The 25,510-nt window shown below is 39.1% G+C and overlaps 1 protein-coding gene and 1 pseudogene across 2 annotated transcripts in view; one reads left to right on the top strand and one right to left on the bottom strand.

Moving 5' to 3' along the window:
• Positions 1–3,393: 3,393 nt before the first annotated feature.
• The window catches only part of YTHDF2 (YTH N6-methyladenosine RNA binding protein F2), a 31,978-nt gene continuing 9,861 nt past the window's right edge, over positions 3,394–25,510 (bottom strand). The window contains exons 5-6 of one of the 2 annotated variants that reach the window (XM_060089287.1): positions 21,281–21,290; positions 3,394–4,242 (exon numbers count right to left, since the gene is read on the bottom strand). In XM_060089287.1, the coding sequence (XP_059945270.1) occupies positions 4,170–4,242; positions 21,281–21,290 (83 nt within the window). In that variant the 3' untranslated portion in view covers positions 3,394–4,169. The remainder of the gene's footprint in view (positions 4,243–21,280; positions 21,291–25,510) is intronic. The other variant, XM_060089286.1, reaches the window with a different exon arrangement.
• LOC132478426 (large ribosomal subunit protein eL6-like) lies at positions 24,107–24,973 on the top strand (annotated as a pseudogene).

The following is a 25,510-nucleotide window of genomic DNA, read 5'->3' as shown; positions in this document are numbered from 1 at the left end:
CATGTCAGCTTTCCACGTGCAAAAAACCCTGCAGCTGAAATAAGTATTAGTTTCAAAGAATGGCTTCTCAGGGGTAAGGAGTTCCACCAGCTGCCCAGAAACCACTAGCAGTGAGTGATACAGTCGTTAAGTAGCAATACTACCCAAGGCAAAAAACCAAAAATGATTGTAAACTGGCTTTATCATATCTGAATCCTAGGGACACTTTTAGTCTCACTTTCATTTTCAGAGGGGAGGGTCCTACATTCATGACACAAGATTACTTCTCCAAAACAAATGTTTTTCAAATATAAGCGGCAATATTCAAGTGCTATCTGCTCCCTCATGAAAAACAGAAAACTTCAGTATATGACCATTTATTTTTTCACAGGTAGAAAAAGCTCTGAACCCCTAAAACAGTTTAGATGCGTTGGAAACCAGGACTTCCAACATTTTGGGTCTCTATTTACAAGGCTAAAGATAGAAATTATGGAAGGGTGCAAACCAACCTACATTCATTGGACCTCACTCTAGGTGAAGTATTATGCCAGGTGAAAAGCCCTCTCCACAACTCCAGAAGACTGGTATAAAAGCTCTACAAAAGTGGAGGAAGAGATGAAGTGGTTAGGTGTTTTGATTAGGCTAAATAATTCTTCACCTACAGGAGTAATAAAAACTCCACTTTAATAATCTGTTGCAATTTAAAATGTTGCTTTAAAAAAAATCAACAATTGGTTTCTAAATATTCTCCAATAAAAGGAACCTCCGTTCCTTTGGAAAAATGGGGCTGGGGCACTGAAAATACAAGACTAGCCAAGAACATCTTATAGAAGAAGGGCTCCAAAAAACATTGGGGGCATGTCAAAAAGACACAGGAGCCAACTTGAAGGAGGTCCCAATGGTCAAAGCTGGGACAATCTGAGCAAGAAATTAAATGACAGCATTGACCTATGGAATAAAATACAAAGTCCATACTGATATTACTGAATAAATAAAATGGGGAGAAGGGACAGCTCCTCCTTATAGCAGAATTCTAATTAGTATGAATGTAGAAGAAATTATAATAGACATAATGAATTAACATTAGGCAAACGCCACAGCAGTACTTGTTCCGGGGAATAACAATTCAAAGACATCAAAATTAGTGAACCAAAGATTGATAGTTTAAAATTATATCCCTCCACAAGTTACTTATTCATTACAAAGGGAAACAATAACTTTACAGTGGAGAAATACAGCAAATACTACCTTAATGTGATCAAAGTTAACATCACCAGTAATAATACATATGGACATCATGTACCCTGATATAATGCACTAAGAAGGCCATAAGATTTTTGCAGTATTTTTACAAAAAAATAATTTCAATCTAATAGTGAGAAAGTATTAGACAAATTCAACTCGAGGGGCACTCCATAAACAACTGGTCAGTACTCTCCAGAAGTGTCAAAATCATAAAAGATGAAGGCTGAAGAACTTGCAGTTTACAGACTAGAGACAACTAACCATACTGTGGGATCCTGGACTGGATGCTGAGCTAGAAAAGAGACATTCCTTGAACAACCGGCACAATCCAAATATGGTCTATAGATTAGTTAATAGTACTGTATCAATATTTACTGTTTTCGAAAATCACTCCATGGTATGTAAAATGTTAACATTTGGGGGAAGCTGAGTGAACAGTGTGTGAGAACTCTTCACACCATTTCTGCAAAATAAGTTTTTTTTTAAATGGAACATGTTGGGGGAAGGTAGCCAATCAAGTGTAACTAAGATTAAATCTAGTGAATATGAGACTTATACATTTTGTTGATATTAAAGGTTTAAAAAATGCTTTGAATTTAACACTGATGGCACGTTGTGAGATTGTTCAGTTTCCCCTCATATTCAATAAAGGAGAACAGTAAACAAGCATGGCTATCCAAAGTCTTACATTCACAAATGACAGAACAAAGCATTAAGGGCAAATAGTCAAAAGTCAACAATTTCCACTGGCAAAGTTGTTGTTAGCAAATAAGAGAAGTAGTTGAGTTGCATTTTGGGATCTTCACCAAACCAACTTCTGGACCAACTCTTTAAGAGTGAATATAATCTAATTTTTTGTACTACATTACAAGGCCAATATGGTTTTTAAAAAAATACACAAATTCAACACCCTGCCTCCCTCAACACTCACTCAGAGACAGCTGGGTGAGCAGCCTTGTTAAGGGCTCCAAATTCCTTTCAGCTTGTCCTCAAAGCCATACCAGTATTTTCTATGTGATGTAAAAATAAAGCCTGGGAAGGACTGGCTTAAATACTGAGGCACTAACATTTCAAACTGTAAAAAAGCATATTGAATAATCTCATATCCAACTTGAATACAAGGTAGGAAAATCTAGGTAAAACTGATTTTGAATTTGCTTCTCTCCGGATATTTTTTTCTCTTTCAAAGGTGAAATACTAAACCTCCATTAAGCCCATGGGAGTCCTGTAGAAATCACAGAAGTTTCAGCTAAAATTAAAAGCAATAAATCCTACATTTCCAATCCAAAATTGGGCATCTTCAAACCGATGAAAGCACAAAGGACTCCCCAATCTGGGGGGAATATACTTCAAAAAGCTTAGCAAATAGGAATATCTAGGTATATTGTGTGGTGCTTCAGATAGGCAGAGAAAAGTTCTCAGCTCAGTGTCAACAATAATGCTAATTACAAAATCAACATATATTAATTTTATCACACCCTTGATTTAGTAGCCTGGGCTGTGTAGAATAGGATGAATAAGTAATCTGTGGGCAAAACAGGGTCCAACAGTATTATAATCAATTTTCAGAACCCTTTCTTACTACAGAAGGTTTTACACATTTAACTAAATCTCCAAAATTGGGACATTTTAAGGGCTAAAAATCTTTAAGGCAGAGAAGCTCCAAACCTTAGGAAATAAACAAGGATGAATCAATTACCATTATGGTTATATGGTTCACAAAGATTCAAGCCCATTGGAATTTCTTGCTCTTGGACCACATGGAATCCTGCCTAAATAAGTCGTATTTCAGATTAAACACTTAAAACCTTGATACTGGGCTCTACCTACTCGGCACATAAGGTATGTGGCCAGGTTTCCTCAAGGTTACTAGCACAGTGCCTGGCACCTAATAAGCACTCACGATCAAGTATTTGTTGAACAATTTAGCATAGCAGTGGCTCCACCTTCTCAGGGAAATATCCAGAAATAAAGCATTATGAATATTGGCCCATCTTGCTTTGCAGAGGTCATGGTTATCCAACCCTGGGTACAAAAGCAGGCCTGAACTATTCCATCTCAGTGAACTTTCTAAAAATGGTTGCTGTCTCACCTCTTAAAACTCCTTATACTCCAAAGCTTTCATAAAATATAGCAGATTCAAATAATACTAATAAATGGTACTAGAAGTGATGCTCAACAGGATCTCACGTTTATTGAGAAGTGATTAATGGTAAAAAGAAAGGCAATGCCCTTTCCTCATTGGCTGAACAAGAAACTGAAGAAACATTCACTACACGTTTTACAATATTTTTCTCTTCCAAAATGCATTTCTGTAAACAAGTTTTTACCACTGTTCTTAGCTTTGAAATCAAATTAATCCTGACTTAATCAGTATAATGTACAAGAACAGAACATTTCTCAGGACTCCTAGTATTTTACTTTGAATAACAAAGGGTCAGAGAAAATGAACCACCCTTAAAGACACAACCTTGGGTAACACTGTTAAATTCTCCAAGACAAAAATTCTTCATAAAAATGTTCTTCCAGTTCGGAAGGGAAAAAACAAATTCCCACTTTCTGGGGTGGATGCCCAAAACCTTCAAAACTCAAGTGTTCTCCAAGTGCAAATGTCAAAATGGGGGGAGGAAAGGGTTTAAAAATTAGAGAAAACTGTATGCACTTACGGACTTTAAAATCCGGAAAACATAGTAAAAAGACAAAAAAACAAAGCATTATGCTCTGAAATCACAACCAAAGCCAAAATAAAAGGGACATTTTTCACCTAAACTACCTAGAGGGATTTTTTGTTTAGTTTTTTCTTTTTCTTTTTTTTTTCATTTTCCAGTTAAGTCCTATGTCTTTTGTGAAATTCCAATACTTAAACTGCAAGTCTGCAATCGTCTCTGAAGTCAATGAAATTAAGAAAAAAGTCCTAATTCTCTTGAAGGTCAATTTTTTTCCTCTTAGGATATGCAGATGCAACCGTTGCTGCAGTCTGTGCAGAACTGCCTCTTATTTCCCACGACCTTGACGTTCCTATAAGTTAAAAAAAAATGAAATGGTTAGTTAAAACTTATCTGAACATGTTTAAGAATTACAACTTCATAGAATAACTCAACAGAAATTTATTTGTGCTAAATAGAATATTCCCCACAAATAAAAACTGACTTTTACTTCTTATATTTTAAACCGAAGTACTTGCACTCAAGCACCCCAATTAATACAAAATTATTTTTCTTTGACTTTAAAATTCTTAACTGACTAAACACATTTGTTTTCCTATTATAGTTGGTTTAGGCTAATATGTGTCAGTCCCCCCAAAATATGGGCCTAAGTAACTCAGACATGTATCTATCAATGGCCTGCATCAGGGAAGCAGCATAAGCCCTAACAGTACTAGAGTCATCCCATATTAGTCCCAAGGCCTTAAACATATTCATAGGCCTTAATTTCCTTTTTTTTTTTAAATAAAGTGAGGATATGTATCTGGGCTGTGGGAGAATTAATGAGTCGACACATAGAAAGCTCTTAGTCCATAGCAGGCAAGAAAATCATCCTTTTCCCCTAGGGAGAGTTTAAAATCCACTCAGAAGTGGATTTTGAAAACTGAATGCAATACTTACATTTTCCCTGAAATAGATCTAAATGCTCCTTCCTTATTAAGAATCATTCTTTATGAGCCTTTCCTAAATGTACCCCAAACAGCATTCCATTTCACACACTACCTCACTTATTGGGATTTTAAAAAATATGACTCAATCCACATGCCTTTTAAAAGCAAAAGCAAAAACAAAAAAAGCAAAAGCATTAAGTGGTCAGGAGCAAGCACACAGACCTGAACTTAGACTCGATTCATCAAGCTACATGAGTAGAGTCATTTGCTCCCATTCACGTTATGGTAACTATAGTTCTGAAGTTAAACATGATTCCTATTAAAAAAGAACAGCAACTACTACTTATGGGCTTCCACGTTCCAGGCACTGTACATAATGATCTTCATAACCACCCTACAAGGACTATACTATTCCTGCTTTAGAGATAAGAAAACTAAAGCTCAAATAAGTTACCTGACCAAGGTTACCTAAGAACCAAGATTCAAATCTATGGCTATATGGCTCTTTACCTACACCATGTCATTACAAATATTTACGTAAAAGTCAACAAAGTTAAGTGAGGCTTTGTGATGAACTGACTACCACCACTAAACTACTCCAAGGATATAAAAACAGTAAATTATTCAGAAGGAACAGTTATCTTTTTGTGATGTCCCACTTCACATATCTGGAATTCAGAGATAAACTCACCAACATACAAGGATCTGGGATATTTTCAAAATAAGTCATTTTGAAACTTCAACCTTTATAAAATTAATTTAATAAAACAATTCACCCACACACTGTTTCTGGAAATCAAACTCAATTCAAGAATAAGAAAAAGAAATTCAATCCAACATAAAAGGGACCTCAAAAGTTTTGATGTTCCTGGGCTGCAGTACTGACCCTCCCTTTCTATAACTCTCCCAAAGTTTTGATAATTAATATATTGTTTATAATAGGAAAATCACAACTAAAAAAAACCCCAAAAACCCTCTGGCATTGACCAAAATGAAACTTTCAAAAGCACCTACATTCTCATATCAATCTTTTGTTTTGTTTTGTTTTGTTTTTGCGGTACGCGGGCCTCTCACTGCTGTGGCCTCTCCCGTTGCGGAGCACAGACTCCGGACGCGCAGGCTCAGCGGCCATGGCTCACGGGCCCAGCCGCTCTGTGGCATGTGGGATCTTCCCAGACCGGGGCACGAACCCGTGTCCCCTGCATCGGCAGGCGGACTCTCAACCACTGCGCCACCAGGGAAGCCCAATCTTTTTTTTTAATTGAAGTATAGTTGATTTACAATGTTGTGTTAGTTTCAGGTATACAGCAAAGTGATTCAGTTATACATACATATACATATTCTTTTTCAGATTCCTTTCCGTTATAGGTTATTACAAGATACTGAATATACAGTTCCCCCTGTGCTGTGATAGGAGTAGGTTCTCCTATCAATCATAAACTCATCTACCTCATTCAGTCGTTCTTAATTTGGATGGATACTATTTATTTAACCTCTCTTCTACTGCTAATCAAAATCTACCTTTAGTTTCAGGAAATATGGACTCTTTTCTTCGTGTTTCTTGATTAAATCTCATTCCTATGCTTTTAAAAGCCAAGAATGCCTGGCCTTCTGGCCCTGGGGTACAGTTCAAAACCCCTTCCTTCTCTGAGACTTCCTCAACCACTGCCGTTTTCAATGTGCTTCTAAATCTGCATCCACAATTGAAAATCAAATTGTATTGACTTATTTCATATAAAATTAGTCCCAACTCAACCAAAAGCTCCTAGAAAGCAAAGAACAGTTCTTTAGCTAAGCTCACTCACAAACTTATTTATGAGTTTAGCAGTGGATAACAGGCTACAGTTGACTTTTATGTAAAATTCTGGTTCTCATCACAAGAAAAAAAATGGTGATGGATGTTAACTTAACTTATTGTGATAATAAGCATTTCTCAATAAACACATATATCAAATCATTATGTTTTAGTACACCTTTAACAATGTTGTATGCCAATTATATCTCAATAAAAATGGGAGAAATCCCTAGAGGCAACTTCTGTTACCAGTTTCTTACGTCCTTCTTGAGTTATTTTAAGCATACAAAAGCTTATTACATCTTTTGTTTTTTCTTTTCACAAGTAGCATACAAAACACACTTCACTTTGCTTTTTTTCCCCCTCACTTAATACGTCTTGCAGATTATTAAATTCTAGCACATATAGATCTGGTTTTTTCATGGGTCTGGGAGAACCCTCCTTGCTCTGAATTCAAGAATTGAAGATCTAGGGCTTCCCTGGTGGCTCAGTGGTTAAGAATCCGCCTGTCAATGCAGGGGACGCAGGTTCGAGCCCTGGTCCGGGAAGATCCCACATGCCGTGGAGCAACTAAGCCCGTGCGCCACAACTACTGAAGCTCGTGAGCCTAGAGCCCGTGCTCCGCAACAAGAGAAGCCACCGAAATGAGAAGCCCACGCACCGCAATGAAGAGTAGCCCCCGCTTGCCAGACTAGAGAAAGCCCATGTGAGGCTTCCCTGGTGGTGCAGTGGTTGAGAGTCTGCCTGCCGATGCAGGGGACATGGGTTCATGCCCCGGTCTGGGAAGACCCCACATGCCACAGAGCGGCTGGGCCTGTGAGCCATGCCCGCTGAGCCTGCGCGTCCAGAGCCTGTGCTCCGCAAAGGGAGAGGCCACAACAGTGAGAGGCCCGTGTACCGCAAAAAAAAAAAAAAAGAAAGCCCAGGTGCAGCAACAAAAACGGACAGACAGATGGAAGGAAGGAAGGAAGGAATTGAAGATCTAAAAGAGAAGCAGTTCTCAAAGACATTATGATGAATGAAAGAAGCCTTAGACAAAAGAACACACACTGTATGATTCCAATTATGTGAAGTCTTATAACAGGGAAAATGAATCTACGGTGGGGACAAAATTAGAACAGTAGTTGTCTGTGGTGGGGTGGGGTGGGGGTGGAAATTTCTAGGATGGTAATGTTCTATATCTTCATTGGGGTTTGGGTTACACAGATGGGTACATTTGTCAGCACTCAGCAAATATACACTTAAAATTTGTGCATTTTATTTAACTCAAAAAATATGTAAAACAAATACTAAGCTCTAGTTAATGATACGCATGCTGAAATGTTTAGGGGTGAAGTATACTGATAATGACAATTTCTTTGAAATACATCAAAAAAAAAAAAAAAACAGACTGGCAGAAAAAAAAAATGGAGAAAAAATTCTGCCTATTATCTCATTTTAATGTAATGTAACCCCAGGAATACAAGTAAACTTACATGCTCCAAACTGTACCATTAAATTAGAAAATCTAGACTTTGCCAAATCCATTTTTCCCTAAGAAACACACTTAAGGGAATTCCCTGGCGGTCCGGTGGTTAGGACTCCACGCTTCCACTGCAGGGGGGCACTGGTTCTATTCCTGATCCGGGGACCTTAGTTCCCCACATGCCGCACAGCTCGTCAAAACAAACAAACAGAAATACACACTTGTAAGTTCATCACAATGCTTAATAACAGCATTTAAAATATTTAGTCAAAAGAAATTCAAAACAGCACTGTGAAATTGCACTTAAGTCATCTCATTTTTTAAACACAAAGTCTGTTCCTCTATAATGTGATACTAAATCCACCTGTGTTCAATTTTGCCTCAAACGTAACATAAAACTATTCCTGGGGCTTCCCTGGTGGCGAGTGGTTAAGAATCCACCTGCCAGTGCAGGGGACACGGGTTTGGGCCCTCGTCTGGGAAGATCCCACATGCCGCGGAGCAACTAAGCTGGTGCATCACGGCTACTGAGCCTGCGCTCTAGAGCCCCCGAGCCACAACTACCGAAGCCCACGCGCCTAGAGCCTGTGCTCCGCAACAAGAGAAGCCACCGCAATGAGAAGCCCGTGCACCACAACGAAGAGTAGCCCCCGCTCGCCGCAACTAGAGAAAGCCCTCGCGCAGCAGCGAAGACACAATGCAGCCAAAATTTAAATAAATGAATAAATTCATAAAAAAACTATTCCTGAATCTTAACTACACAATTATACCAAGAGGGCAAGTACCACCTGTGCCCTAATGTAAACCTGTGTGACAGAAGCTTAATTTATGGAAATTACATGCAAACAACAAATGGCATTAGCTGCCTTAATCTCCTGATCAACATCAAGAAAATACCACATTGATACAATTCAGCAAGCTGATTAAATTGCTCTTCTAACTAGAGAATGGACTTGAGGATATGGGGAGGGGGAAAGGGTAAGCTGTGGCAAAGCGAGAGAGAGGCATGGACATATATACACTACCAAACGTAAGGTAGATAGCTAGTGGGAAGCAGCCGCATAGCACAGGGAGATCAGCTCGGTGCTTTGTGACCACCTGGAGGGGTGGGATAGGGAGGGTGGGAGGGAGGGAGATGCAAGAGGGAAGAGATATGGGAACATATGTATATGTATAACTGATTCACCTTGTTATAAAGCAGAAACTAACACACCATTGTAAAGCAATTATACTCCAATAAAGATGTAAAAATAAATAAATAAAAAATAAAAAATAAACTGCTCTTCTATTTCCAGATACAATTTTGATGTGTACACAAAAAATAAGTTTATATATTTATAAATAATAACGATAATATCCATCTTCTCAGAGATTACAAAGATACTTAAGCATTCACATCATACCATCTTGAAAAGTAAAATGAATTTGGCACCAATAATAAAACTGTAAACGATTCACAAGATTTTAAATACTAGCTATTTTAAACATTTTTATTAAAAAAGGAAAGAAAAAAAAAAAAAAAGGGACTTCCCTGGTGATGCAGTAGATAAGACTCCACGCTCCCAATGCAGGGGGCCCAGGTTCGATCCCTGGTCAAGAACTAAATCCCACATGCATGCCACAACTAAGGAACCCACAAGCCTCAACTAAGGAGCCAGCGAGCTGCAACTAAGGAGCCCACGTGCCAAAACTAAGACCCGGCACAACCAAATAAATAAATATTAAAAAAATAAATAAAAACCAAACAAAAAAAAACACTTGGGGGAATTCTCCAGAGGTCCAGTGGTTATGACTCTGAGCTTCCACTGCAGGGGGCACAAGTTCAACCCCTGGTCAGGGAACTAAGATCCCAAAAGCCACGCAGCACAGCCAAAAAAAAAAAAAAAAAAAAAAAAAAAAGGTTGAAAATGGGAATGAATCAGAGGATCCTGATTGAAGGGCCTGCCATTGCCCAATTTGAGCATTACACAGCCTTAATGATAAGTAAACAACTATCGCAGTAATATCTTAATTGGGCAAGAACTGGCAATGGATGCTAAATCTAAAGGGTGAAAATTTGATGAGGATAACTGATTCACTTTGTTATAAAGCAGAAACTAACACACCATTGTAAAGCAATTATACTGCAATAAAGATGTTTAAAAAATGTGATGAGGAACAAGATATTTATATAGAGTCTCAAACTATTTTCCCACTTATTAAAAGGAAAATAGTACCTTTAAGCGGAGAAGCAGGATACCTTAAATAAGTGATCAAAGTAAACATTACTAATAACAGCATAAACAGACCATCTTATACTTCCTACTGTGATGCACTGAGGACACAAAGTCACTTATGTAGTATTCCTGCCAGAAAGGCATAATCTGAATGTACACAACGAGGAAAGGAAACCTCAAACAGCGACATCTACAAAAATAAATAGCATATACTCTTCAGAAATGTCATATCATAAACAAACAAAATGGGTGAATGGGTGGGATGTTGGTGCGTGAGTATGTGTGTATAACTGCAGATTAAGAGACTAAAAAGACATAAAACTGAAAGATCCTGGAGTGGACCCTGGACCCCCCCGTCCCCCCAAAATTGCTACCAAGGACATTAAGACAACTGGCATAAATATGAATAAGATCTGTAGATTAGATAATCGTACTGTGTCAATGTTAAATTTCCTGATTTTGAAAACTGCATCGTGCTCATAAATGCATGTTCTTGTTCTTAGGAACTACACAGAAAAATATTTAGGAGAAAAGGTCATGATGTCTTGGAACTTACTCTCAAATGGTTCAGAAAAAAATTTCACACACGTCTCCAAAGAGAAGATACAGCAAATGTAGCAAAATATTACACTGGTAAATCTGGGTGAAGAGTATGTGGGAGTCCTTTGCACTATTCTTTAAATTTCTCCAAGTTTGAAATTATTTCAAAGTAAAAAGTTAATAAATTGGGGGATAATTCATTTAATTCTTCTGCAAAAATTGGCTGCATTATATTTGGGACTTCCCTGGTGGCGCAATGGTTAAGAATCCGCCTGCCAATGCAGAAGACACAGGTTCGATCCCTGGTTCGGGAAGATCCTACATGCCATGGAGCAACTAAGCCCATGTGCCACAACTACTGAGCCTGCGCTCTAGAACTCACAAGCCAGAACTACTGAGCCCGCACACCACAACTACTGAAGCCCAAGCGCTCTAAGGCCCGTGTGCTGTAACTACTAAGCCCGCATGCTGCAACCACCGAAGCCCACGTGCCTAGAGCCCATGCTCCACAAGAAGAGAAGCCACCGCAATGAGAAGCCCGCACACCACAACAAAGAGTAGCCCCTGCTTGCCACAACTAGAGAAAGCCCGCTTGCAGCAACGAAGACCCAACGCAGCCAAAAATAAAAATAAAAAGTTTTGTTTAACAACTCATGAAACTTTGAAATGTGTTTAATTTCCTCATACCTACACTAAAATCATCAAACATGAGGGTATTCTAGCAAAAGAAAAAATCTGCCTATCAGCTTTTTACAAGTCTTTTAAAATGAGAAAAAAAAAATGACACAGAGAAAAAAAAAATGACACAGAGAAGATTCTAACACAAGGACCGTTATTTTAACCACTTTGGGACATTAAAACCTTTTAAGTTTCCATAAAAGACTTCTCTTACAGCAGGTCTTTTCTTTCACTTTTGTGACTATTTCCTATTACCACTGGGAATTCCACTAAACTGCTTTGACAATTTATGGTCGAAAGACTTCACTTGTCGGATATATTTATTAACATTTCTAATTAACCAGTCCTACCTTGGTAATATTTAATTTAAAAAAAGCTGGGGTTGGGAGGGTGGGGGACAGAAGAATGATGACAAGATAAACAATAAAAGGAAAGAGCAGCAGAACGCATAAAAGCACGCTGGGACCTCCAATGGGTCCAAGTCCCAGCTGGAACTGCCATAAACACAACATGCATTTGTGTCTTGTTGGACACTCCAGCTTTTATACACGAAGATGCTACTAACCCCCCGTAGCAGGGGAAGTGGTACAGCAAACTGGCTTTCCCCGTGGTGGTGGTGTCATGTTGCAGCCTACCTACTACCTTTTTTAACCTAGTGCCATGTGCAAGGCAGCTACATTGAGATCTGTGGTAGGAACAGGCTGGACTGGCTAGTCTAGGTTAAGCTCCTGCATAAGATCCTCAAGCACAGACACACAGTTAATCATAAAGTCCCAGTTAACCAAAAAACAGACCAAATGCTAAAAGGAAGGGAAGAAGGATTCCTAAAGCTTGAGGATACTGTGATGGTAATAAAGAAAAAAAGGAAAATAGCAGAGCAAGATTTTACTGAATTCATACCTCATCACAAAATTCTCACTAGGACATTCATCCTAATCTTTAAATCAGTTCACAATCTCATTGTTCATTGTTCAATGAAGAGACTAAAAAAATTTTTTACAAAATAAAAATAAATTTAAAGATATTAACTAAGAATGTATAAACCAGGGGAAGAAGTTTCTAGGCCCCAATATCTGGTCTGTCACTTAAACAACTGGAGGTTAATACTCACACCATTCACCCATCACATCTTAGTCCCTCCTCACCTTACATCTATGCAAAAGTTCATCTCTAGAGGAAATATTCTAAAAGCCACAAGGTGGCAATGTTACTTAAAGTCTGCACATTTGAAATCTCTTCCTACGATATTATAAATCTGCTTAATTTTTCCTCTATTTAGCTTAATATCCTTTCTCATTTCTACTACCACCCCTCTCCCCACTTTGAAGTGGGCCATAAAACACAAGAGGCACACATATATTTATTTGTCGGATATATATTAACTTTAAAATCTGATGTCTACCCCTCAAATAAAATTCACTTAATAATAGCCCTCAAAGAAAGCTTTCTTATATCCCCATGGTCCCTGATAGAAAAGAACACAAATTTCAGGGTCCCTGGCTGAAAATAAGACAATGCTTACATAGGTTAACATGAAAAAATAGGATTATACTAATATGACTTTCAATGCTTTATATGGCTTATGAAATCAATCTTTTTTTTGGGGGGGGGGGCTGTGCTGCGAGGCCTGTGAGATCTTAGTTCCCTGACCAAGGATTGAACCCAGAGCCACGTCAGTGAAAGCACGGAGTCCTAACCACTGAACTGCCAGGGAACTCCCGGATCAATCATAATAGTCTCTGATGCTATGAATATATGAGTTACACACACACACACACACACACACACACACACACACACACACACATTCCCTCCCTTTTAAGATTTTCTAGGTGCAGAAATGGACATTTACTTGAAATAAATTTCTGGGAACTGGCATAGGAGCACCAGGATGAAGTAAATGCATTTAACTAATAACCTTTCCTAACATCAAATTCTTTTTTTTTTTTTTGCTGTACGCGGGCCTCTCACTGCTGTGGCCTCTCCCGCTGCGGAGCACAGGCTCCGGACACACAGGCTCCGCGGCCATGGCTCGCGGGCCCAGCCGCTCCGCGGCATGTGGGATCCTCCGGGATCGGGGCACGAACCCGTGTCCCCTGCATCGGCAGGCGGACTCTCAACCACTGCGCCACCAGGGAAGCCCCTAACATCAAATCCTTTTCCAAGATTGTTAGTTAGTAGCTGAACTCCTATATACATTTCACTAACAAGGTCAGAAGTAAAAGCCTGGATAATCTACTGTTTTCAGGCCCTGAATCGTAAGTCTTAACTAGTAACAGAACAAACGGTAAGACAGATACATTAAAATTTTTTCAGTTATTTTTTCAGTTATTCTTTGAATCACTCCTTGGCTCTCCAGGAAGAACTACATTTGAACAAAAACTGATTTCACAATAAAATCAATTTCTGAAAACACTTCAGAATACAATTAAACAAATAAGGTTTTTTAATAGCTTATCAGTCAAATCCCACCCCCCACTCCCAGCATTTGACATTAAGTTCAGAAAGAATGAAGCAATCACTGAATATGCTTTCCAGCTATCTGATAAATGATACAACCTCCAGTTCCACCTTCAAAAATTTCCAGTTGAACCATCCTTAACACCTCCATTAATACCTCTCTAGTCCAAGCTACTGTACCCTCTCAATAGGACTTTGCCACAGATTCCTTTTAACTGATCTCCCTTTCAGTCTTGTGCCCTCCTCAGTCTATTCCAAGGGTGGGACCCCAAAATGGAAACTCAGTAGCATTATTAAGTACCATGCCAAAAGTTACTGAAGAATGTGATGACTGATCTAAAATAAACGAAGGTGTATTTATGTGCATATATACATTTATATGCCTGAGATTATGGATCACAATAATCATAAAATACTGAGGCTCAGAAGTTCACTTGCTCAAATCACTGATAGTGGCAGATATGACACCATCTTCTGAGCTCCTAGCCTGTTCAATACTATGCTAACAAGAAAACAGAATCTGGGATTCATGCTTAATAATAATATCTACCTAATGTATATATACCTAAATTTTTTTAAAGGCCCATCATACGTAATATACTTAATAGAATAATAGAATCTCTTCCCACATGCCAAAAAAACTGGTTACCTTTAAAAATTAGTTAACAGGCTTCCCTGGTGGCACAGTGGTTAAAAATCCACGTGCCAATGCAGGGGACACGGGTTCGAGCCCTAATCCCGGAAGATCCCACATGCCACGGAGCAACTAAGCCCGTGAGCCGCAACTACTGAGCCTGCACTCTAGAGCTTGCACGCCACAACAACTGAAGCCCACGCGCCTAGAGCCCGTGCTCCACAAGAGAAGCCACTGCAATGAGAGGCCCGCGCACCGCAACGAAGAGTAGCCCCCACTCGCCGCAACTAGAGAAAACCCGCACACCGCAACAGAGATCCAATGCAGCCAAAAATAAATAAAATAAAATATATAAAATTTTTTAAAAACTCAGTTAACATCTTCGGGCAACTTCAGGATGGATAGTGGCCACTAAATCTTATTGCTTAAAATTATCTAACAACTCTAAACAATTAATGTGCTCACAAGAAGGAAGATACAATAAAATAATGTAAAACTTAAAACATTAAAGCCTCTTAGAAGTAGCCATAATGTCTCTGAGGAGCAGATTATAACAAGTAACATGGAGGATATTCAGCCAAAGACATCTGCACCTTTTAATGAACAAACAATACAGGCAATTCACTAGAGGCTCATAATATTGATAGCTGATGAAAAACACTACTCAAAAGACCCTTTCAGCCTTAAGGTAGGCCACAGTATAAAAAGGTACAGCCAGACTTATCAGACACATGTGAATTCTAACATTGCTTCTAAAGATGAAGTCTTTTTTGACCCAGAAATATGGCAGTTTCATATGGTTCTGATTAATATTTAATAAAAATGAACTCAACATCTCAAAAAAAAAAGATGAAGTCTTGAGACTAGCAGGCAGAGACTGGAAGGACTACAGAGCAAAGGAAGAAACTTACAGGAAAAATAAGCATGAGGAATTTGAGGTGGGGGACATACAAAACACTACCTAATGACATTTATAATTTAAATACAAGAGAATCACCTACAGGGCTGATAAAATGCAGATTCCAAAGCCTCAATTCCAAAGGTGCCCACTGAGTAGGTGAAGAAGCACAAGAATCTGCAATGTAAGTAACTCTCAGATGGTAACCTGTACCAACTGGAAAACTTCTCTTCAACTGCTTCTAATCCTTTTAAGAAATACCTAGGGAGCTTACTAAATAAAATTTCAGTTTAGTAAATCTGGGGTAAACCTAGTTATCAGTATTTTTGTAAATACTTTCCAGGTGACTCAAAGTTTGCTTTAAATTGTTGTTACCATTTTTTTGGAATTTATACTCTGAAGCTCTCACACCACGTCCACCCTGCTCCCCTCGCCACCCCTTTGCAGGCTTATGGACTGCAAGTAAGGTAACATTTGTCATAAATGATTTTGAATTACCCAAGAACTTGTCTAGGGTTCTAGTTCTGCCACTAAAATGAGGTAATCTTGCAGTCTGTGTACAAGAAGAGGTAGCCTAAAACCTTCCCATTCAATTTTATAACCTTAACCTTCCAGAGTAATTATTCAGAACCATTTGTGTTCTCCCTTACTCTTGCTGCCTGTCATTAGCAGCAACTCTCTCACAAGGTTAGGTAGAGTAGATCTAATCTGCTCCCTTTTGATGCTTGTGATGAGGGAGTTTTAAACCTAAGTGCTTAAATAAAGGTTTAAGTTTCAACCAATTATGCTCTCCTCATATAGCCAACGAAGAGTTGACTGACTACAGGCATTAGTAGATAATAGAACATTGCAGTTAGTTATTTTAAATGATAAATGTAAAGATGCAGAAAGAACAGAAAAGAACAGAAAAGCTTTGGGGCAAAACGAATTCCAGCTGTTCTACAACCTAGCTAGTGATCTTAACAAAATTATTCCTTTCTGAATCTCAGTTCCCTAACTGTAAAATGAAGATAATCTTGGGGACTCCCTGGCGGTCCCGTGGTTAGGACTTGGAAGCTTCCACTGCAGGGGGCCCGAGTTCGTCAGGGAACTAAGATCCCGCAAGCCAAGCAGCGGGGACAAAAAAAAAAAAAAAAAAAAAAAAAAAAAAGAAGCTAATCTTATTCTACAGGATTGTTACAAGGGATCAGAGATAAGATATGGAAAGTGCCTTACGTACAAATGCAAAAAATGGCTAAATATGGGTAAATACCTGAAGTATTAAGGGGGAAAAGCAGGATAAAATACTACATAGACTATGATTATAACTGTATAAACCACTAACTTGTGTTGGAAAATAAGCCAAAAAATGATGAGCGGTTTTGTCAGGGTAGAGGAACTATGAGTGAGTTTTCTTTTATTTTCTACACATTTTATAATTTGGTTATTACAATGAAAAACAAATGCACACGGAAAATTTGCAAATGCTAATATAAAATTTGCACGTTGCAAATTTTTTTTAACATGCAAACAGTTTAAAAGCTCTATATGCTATCTATACCCTGAATGCGCAAAAGGTCCATATGAAGTCAAAAGCTTACATATAAGTCTACCTTTCTAAATGGCTTCACGTATTACACAAGTGATCTGTCCACATTTTTAGCTTTGACACATGTAGCAGAGTATTAAATACCTCATAAGAACCACCAGGTATTACAACAGCAGTAAATGCAAATGAGTTGGAAAGAGCAACTGCCTGCCTCTTCCCGCTCCCCACATACCCAACAGCTTAAACTTGAAGGTTTAGCCATTTTCTTCCTTCATCTTTCTTTCCACAATCTTTTCCTATATACATCCTTCTAGACCCAACTCAAAGCCAGTCTTCCATAAAAATGACTCAACTCTGGTCTTGTTATTCTTCTCTTCTGTACTTGGTCTCATCCTGTAAAATGAGCACTTTAATACCCACTATACTATACTGTTTCACTTACATCTCCTCCCTATGGCTAACTGGAGTTAAATCAGTTCAATTAGGAATCGCTCATTCAGCAAGGGATGAAAAGCATTAGGGCACACTATTGAGCTAGTTGTTAGTCTATACAGTCTAGTTGTTATAACTAGAAAACTTTGCTCTGGAGGTGGTGGCAGCAGGATGCAAATTTAAGTTAAATTACCTGCTTCTGTGGAGAAAGGCAGAAAGGATGACCTGAGCCTACCACACTCTCCTTCCTCATTTGCAGACTTGCAGATTTCAATGGTGAAGAAAGAGATCTTTTGTTTTCCCTAATTCAGGGAACAGAGCTTTTCCTCCTCTACATGAAATTCCTATATAGTGCAGGTGTCAGTCCTTCATCATACAGTTCCTTCAACTAAGGCAGTCAAAGCCAATGCTGTAGCATCCCCAGCTGTTGTGAGGTGTTTTTCTAATCCCTCCCTTCCTCCAAGACTAAATAACCAATACACCTAAATGACATGCTGAAGCTGCAGATTCCTTACATTTCTTCAATTTCAAAATAGATCCCCCCACCCCCAACTCCACCTCCATGCACCATTTTTTGAAAAATTCCTGTCATCCAGTGGGTTCCAAATTATGCTTCATAGAGGAGATGCTCTGAAGATCACCCAGGGAAAAAAAGAGAGCTGAGCATGTGAAATTAGCCATTCATGGGGTTCTGAGTAAAGTTTTGTTTGGAGGAGAAAAAAAAAATTCCACTTTTAAAAAGTCTGAAAACTGTCATAGGACTAATCTTTACTTCTGGCAGGTAAGCAGAATGGTTCACCTCTGAGTAATTCTTGATTTAAACTATTCAGAGTAAATGCTAAATGATTCTAGAATTGCTAACTACCCCTTGTCCCAAAATGTTTAAGTTTGGAAAAACAGCAGTCCCCTCTGGATCGATCTTTAGCCATAGCAAAAACAGAATACTGACATTTTTAATACCCAACGGCATTTCAGACATTGTTATATGGTCTAATTCACCAAAACAGCCCGTACTAACTAAACAGAAGCTGGTCTTACTTCATTAAATCCCTTAAAGACTTGGAACAGACAGCTTAGAAAACTTCACAGGTTGTGAAGGGCTGGAACACTATAGAAACAACAAATGCACAGTCTGCTGAATGATGTATGGAGACCAAAACCTTCAAACCCCTAACAAAGCACTCTCATGTTACTTTTATTCAGATAGTTGTTGGCATTTGCAGTCATCTGCTACCTCTCTACAGTCTCTGAATAAGTTGATTATACCCCACTGCTTGAAATTCTACTCAAGATATAGCCCTTTCCTTGTTCTCTTTCTAAAGCTCCAACTACTCCCTCTCAAACCCTTTCACTTGGTCCCTCTTTAATCCATCCTTTAAATTGTGTTATTGCTGGGGGTTCTTTCTTTGGCCCTCTTCTCTCAATGCGTGTTGGCTCTGGAACCGCACTGAAGTAGAACATCAGCTCTGCTTTCTTAGTTTGGGCAACTGTGCAAAAGAATGTACTCTCTTCTATGCTTCAGTGCCTTCATCTGTAAAACTGAGATGGCTGTACATACCTCACAATGATAGAATTGAATGAAAACTTACATAAAAATATGTATTCAGGGACTTCCCTGGTAGCGCAGTGGTTGAGAGTCTGCCTGCCGATGCAGGGAACATGGGTTCGAGCCCCGTCCCGCAAAGATCCCACATGCCGCAGAGCAACTAAAGCCCGTGTGCCACAACTACTAAGCCTGCGAGCCACAACTACTGAGCCCACGTGCCACAACTACTAAAGCCCGTGAGCCTAGAGCCCATGCTCCGCAACAAGAAAAGCCACCACAATGAGAAGCCCGCGCAGCACAACAAGGAGTAGGCCCCGCTCACCACAACTAGAGAAAGCCCACACGCAGCCAAAAACAAATAAAATAAATAAATTTATTTTTTTTAATGTATTCAGGACAGGTGCATATTAGACACTACAGAATAAGCAATAATTTCAGCCATTATTTTTATTAACAATATTCTTGAAGAATCTTAAACTCGTCCATGCCTTTACCTATACTGAGCTGGAAACTCCCAAATTTCTATCAACAGATCTCTCCTGAGCTCCAGATCCTACTATCACCTTTCTGTCCTACAAGCACCCCAAATACTATTTCCAAAAGCCAACACATCTCCAAATCCTAACCTGCTGCTCATTCCATATTCTCTAAGTTTTTTTAAAAATAACTAATCAGCAAATATTTCTACCACATTTTTCAACTGTAACTTCTCCATTCCCACTATCTTGATACAGGCTCTCACTGTCTTTCTCCCAACTATTGTAAAAGACTCTCATTTGGTATTTGAGTCACCTACCCTTCTCTCTCCTCATTTAACAGATGACTTTAGGTAAGTTGCTAACCTGAGTTTCCATTTTCCTACCTATAAATATGGGATGCTGCCTCCCGGAGTTGGTGTGGGGATTAAAGTAAAACTAAAACTATGAAAGTACCTAACAAAGTCAGTGCTCAGTAAGTATTTCATCCTTCCCATCCTCTAAACTGTCACTCTACACTGACTATCCTCCCTTACAATCTAAAAACATAAGTACAGGATAAAAATCCAAAGCCCTTCTTATACTAGGCCCAAGCAACCTCTCCAGATTTATCACTTTTTCTTTCCATATTAAACTCATTTCACAAGACCCAGTCTATCTGGCAAACTCCACATATCACACAGTGGTCCATGGGCTTTGGGAGTAGAGAGAGACTGTGCTTTGGGTGGAGTTCCAACATATTTTCATTTATTGATACTAATGACTTAAAGACAAAAGTGAAATAACAAAGACATATGTCAGAACTTCACTGGCTTGTCAATTTGAGCAACTTCCTTGCTAAACTGGATAATAATTTTCAAATTCTGAAAGACTAATTCCTCAAATTTTGTTTTATTCAAAATATGTCAGGGATAGAGACATGACACACTTAAGTTTAATCTGCATTAAGGGAATTCCCTGAGTGGTTAGAACTCCGCTCTACCACTGCAGGGGGCATGGGTTCAATCCCTGGTCGGGGAACTAAGATCCCACATGCCTTGTGGCAAATCTGTATTAATATTTTCTCCATCGTTTTTAGTCTAGACAATCAACAAAAATCAAGTCCTGATTTGTATATAGCATTTGTCAATTTCCATGGTGTCAATAACATGGCTGACCTCAAACTACCAATGGAATACAGGAATACAGTGGGGCTGAGAAGACATGTGCAAAAGCACATTATATACTGATACAGACATAATAACTTTAAGAGTGATGAATTTAAATATTACGGTTTAATGGTAATCATAATGGTATTCTAAGTTTATGCAGTTTAACTGTAACATATTACTAACTGTAGTTTACAATGTAATTCAATGTAAATAGAAAGGCATTTAAAACACCTTTTAATACAATGTATTTAATTTTTTTTTTTTCTTTTCACTACACAGGCCTCTCACTGCTGTGGCCTCTCCCGTTGCGGAGCACAGGCTCCGGACGCACAGGCTCAGCAGCCATGGCTCACGGGCCTAGCCGCTCAGCGGCATGTGGGATCTTCCTGGACCGGGGCGCGAACCCGTGTCCCCTGCATCGGCAGGCAGACTCTCAACCACTGCGCCACCAGGGAAGCCCGTATTTAATTTTTAAGTTTATGCAATTTGTTTAATAATGACTGTGTTTAACAACTAGCTTGCTAAAATTCTTGAAAGCTGAACAACTGGCTCACAATTAGCTAGCTCTAGCACATTATTGGATTTGGACATTTCAAGTACCAACTCCACCACTTGTTAGCTATGAGACCTTGTATAAATAACCTCTTTGAGCCTGCTTCCTCATCTAAAATATGAGAATGATACATTAGATGAGATAGCTAAACTTTTATGTATACCATGTGCCAAGCACTGTGCTATCATTTAAGTGCTGACTACCCAATTACTCATTCTATTTGCTATAGATCAAATGTTGTTTCCCCCATGAAGACTTTAATTTCCCCAAATTTATCACTTCTCCAGAAAGCCAAAATATTTCTTCATCCCTCTATTACAGCTCTTCATATTTTATCTATTTTGTTGTCCGCCTAACAACACTGTCTGGTCCTAAGCCAAAGATGGTGTGATGGTGCCTTGTTTATCTGTTCTATCCTAGCAATTAACACAAACATTTGGGGGCTTCCCTGGTGGTCCGCCTGCCAATGCAGGAGACACGGGTTCAAGCCCTGGTCCGGGAAGATCCCACACGCTGCAGAGCAACTAAAGCCTGTGGGCCACAACTACTAAGCCTGTGCTCTAGAGCCCACGAGCCACAACTACTGAAGTCCGTGCTCTAGAGCCTGCGAGCCACAACTACTGAGCCCGTAGGCCACAACTACTGAAGCCTGCATGCCTAGAGCACGGGCTCCCAACAAGAGAAGCCACCACAATGAGAAGCCTTCGCACCACAATGAAGAGTAGCCCCCGCTCACCACAACCAGAGAAAAGTCCGCGTGCAACAACGAAGACCCAATGCAGCCAAAAATAAAATAAAATAAATTTTTTTAAAAAACCACAAAACATTTGTTGAAAGATGGATACAAAGGGCATGCTTCAAAGAGATCCAAATTCAGTATCACCTATTCTCTTTTGGTCCTCCTTTAACAAGGCTACAGAAAAGCATTTTATCCACAAGGCAAGGAAGGTGGTGAGTACTACAAATAGAATTCCTTCAACCCCTCAACCCTACTGGCAGAAAACCAAGTAAATTTATCTGCAAGACAGAAGAAGACACAGACGGCCTTAGAATTTTACAAAACGTTCAGGTTTGCCATCCTGATTAAAACAGGATGCCCACTCACTAGCTCTGAAGAAGCACTTTAAAACAGTGGTGGAGTGGAGAACTGTTAAATGGAAAGAACAATACTGCATGGTCGTTTATTTCCTAAAGATTTAATAGTAAGAAAACAATATATTTGGCTAAAGTGATGTTTCTTTCTTTTCTGATTTTTGTATCACTAAAACTTGGATATTTTAAATTTTTTTCTAAAGTTGAAAATGGAGCCAAGATGATTACCTCAAACATTTGTAAACAAGGGACTAAATGCCCAAGTTAAAGGGTTAGGAGGAAAAAGATGGCTGTAAGGAAAAAAAAAACTTCCTTATATAAAGAGAAATATTACTTGTGCCAACACTACAGGAAAACTAGATTTTTTTTTTTGAAGGAAACATTTCTCAAGTAATCACTTCTATGTTCCTTTGCTAAGTCTTTATTACATTTTAGGTAATAATTTTTTTCATTATTACACAGTAAATATATTAATGAATAACTACCCAAACACCTAATCTATACTAAGATTCAATGAGAATCCACAAATCCTATCTGTCATCTATCTCCTTCTGTTCTCAAGTCCTTTCTTATGTTTTATATGTAATTAGTATTTAGGTCAGAAATTATAGAACACAAACAAAAATAAGGTCTTACTAAAAAGACCTGTTTTGTACCATCAATTCCTCTCCATGAACCTCAAATGTTATCTTGGGCCACCTAATCCTCTTCTACTCCTCGATTTCTCTGATCTAAACTACCCCATGTGTGAATCTTCTCTACAATTTACCTAATAGAAGTTCTTTTAGTCTCTTCTTGAAACCCTCCTGTGACTAAGACTCCATTTTTAGAAAGTTCCTCCTTTATTTACAAAAATCTCCCTCCCTTTAACCTTTACCTATTGGTTCCAGTGCTGTCACTAGCATGAAGGATCATTTGATAACAGCTATCGTATTCCCCTTATAAATCATCTCTACTAAGCTAAACACTACGATGAGAAATAAGATAACATGTATAAAGCACATTGCAGGAAGAAGTGAGCTATATATATACAGTAATGATACATATTATTACGAAGTACAGGTTCACCTTTACTTCTCCAAGTTTCCCAATGCCTTTCACTGAAGCTTACTTACATCAAGGACCTCTGCCATCCTAACTCAAATTAGACCTTACTCCTCATTCTCTTAAACTCTAGTACCTTTTTTTAAGCCAACTTTGTATCTCTCTCAGTAGATTCCTTCTATATCCAACTAACTGCATAAACATTTCATTTAACTCCCTTTTCCTATCTCATCTCCAAACTTCCCTTCCTGGAAACCCATTCCACAAACTCCAATTAGACTTGTTCTTGAACTGTACCGGAATTCCTATTCCAACTTATTATCTCTACAGTGTTATTATCTATACAGATTTAGGCTGTTCTGAACCATGTTCACTCTTCTCAAAACACCTTTGGCTATCTTCTATACATCTTCCGAGGCTCAGCTCAGAGATCACTTCTTGCAAGATCCTTCTATGATCAATCAACCCACACCCCAAGCTGGGTTAGGCAATCTTCAAGCTTCCACACTGGCACCTTGTGCATACCTTGAGAAAACACTTTTCATTTTGTATTGTTTCCTGTCACTAATATAAGGCTCCGTGACAATACATACATGGTTTCTCTGTAGTGTCTAGCACACAGTAAAGTTGTTCGAAGAAAAGATAAATAGCTTCATCTCAATTCTTAAACACCATAATAATTTTCAGTATGTCCAAACACACTCCAAGTCACCATTTTTAGGTCTTCTGCTTGAAAATCAGAATAATCCTAAAGGTAAAGAAATCCTGAGTTCTCATCTTGCAAGATGGCGGGTGAAAAGGCTGAGAAGCCAGATACTAAGGAGAAAAAACCTGAAGCCAAGAAGGCTGATGCTGGTGGCAAGGTTAAAAAGGTGAAGCAGGTTAAGAAGGGGAAGCCCCATTGCAGCCAAAACCCTGTCCTGGTCAGAGGAATTGGCAGATATTCCCGATCGGCTATGTATTCCAGAAAGGCCTTGTACAAGAGGAAGTATTCAGCAGCTAAATCCAAGGTTGAAAAGAAAAAGAAGATGAAGGTTTTTGCTACTGTCACAAAACCAGCTGGTGGTGACAAGAATGGTGGTACCTGGGTGGTTACACTTCACAAAACGCCTAGGTATTATTCTACTGAAGATGTGCCTCTAAAGCTGTTGAGTCACGGCAAAAAACCCCTCAGTAAGCATGTGAGAAAACTGCACGCTAGCATCACTCCTGGGACCGTTCTGATTATCCTCACTGGGTGCCACAGAAGCAAAAGGGTCATTTTCCTGAAGCAGTTGAGCAGTGGCTTGCTACTTATGTCTGGGCCTCTGTCCCTCAATCGAGTTCCTCTGTGGAGAACACACCCGAAATTTGTCATTGCCACTTCCACCAAAATTGATGTCAGTGGTGTGAAAATCCCAGAACATCTCACTGATGCTTACTTCAAGAAGAAGAAACTGCGTAAGCCCAGGCACCAGGAAGGTGAGATCTTCGACACAGAGAGAAACACGAGATTACAGAGCAGCGGAAGGTTGATCAGAAAGCTGTGGACTCACAAATTCTGCGAAGAATCAAAGCTGTTCCTCAACTCCAGGGTTACCTCCGCTCTGTGTTCGCTCTTACAAACGGAATTTATCCTCACAAAGTAGTGTTCTAAACTTCTTACAAAGAACCAAATTAAATAATTCGGTCCAAAAAAAAAATCCTGCTATTCTCACTTAATAGCAATGAAATTTTTAAAAATATACACCTTAAGCTGTTGTCACTATAGTAATATTTACTCTAGATCTGTCTCTCCTAAATCTCCCCTTAGCTTTCCAGTTATTCAGAAAAATCTTTACCCAGTGCCTGACTGAGTCTAATGTTGGGCTAGACTTTAAGAGAATTACACAGCCCTTAGTCTCCCCTACTAGACTATCTTATTTTTAAATAAAGTTAAAAAGCTAGAAAGATAAGACAAAACTAAACCAACTAGGGACTTCCCTGGTGGCACAGTGGATAGGACTCCGCACTCCTAATGCGGGGGCCCGGGTTCAATCGCTGGTCAGGGAACTAGACCCACATGCATGCTGCAACTAAGAGTTCGCATGCCACAAATGAGGAGCCCGCGTGTGGCAAACTAAGGAGCCCTGGAGCCACAACTAAGGAGCCTGCCTGCTGCAACTAAGACCGGGTACAACCAAATAAATAAATATTGGGTGGGG

This window comes from Mesoplodon densirostris, chromosome 2 (assembly GCF_025265405.1).
Source record: "Mesoplodon densirostris isolate mMesDen1 chromosome 2, mMesDen1 primary haplotype, whole genome shotgun sequence".
NCBI classification, from domain to species: domain Eukaryota; kingdom Metazoa; phylum Chordata; class Mammalia; order Artiodactyla; family Ziphiidae; genus Mesoplodon; species Mesoplodon densirostris.
The sequence above is the reverse complement of the archived record's forward strand: the minus strand, read 5'-3'. Positions and strand labels throughout refer to the sequence as shown.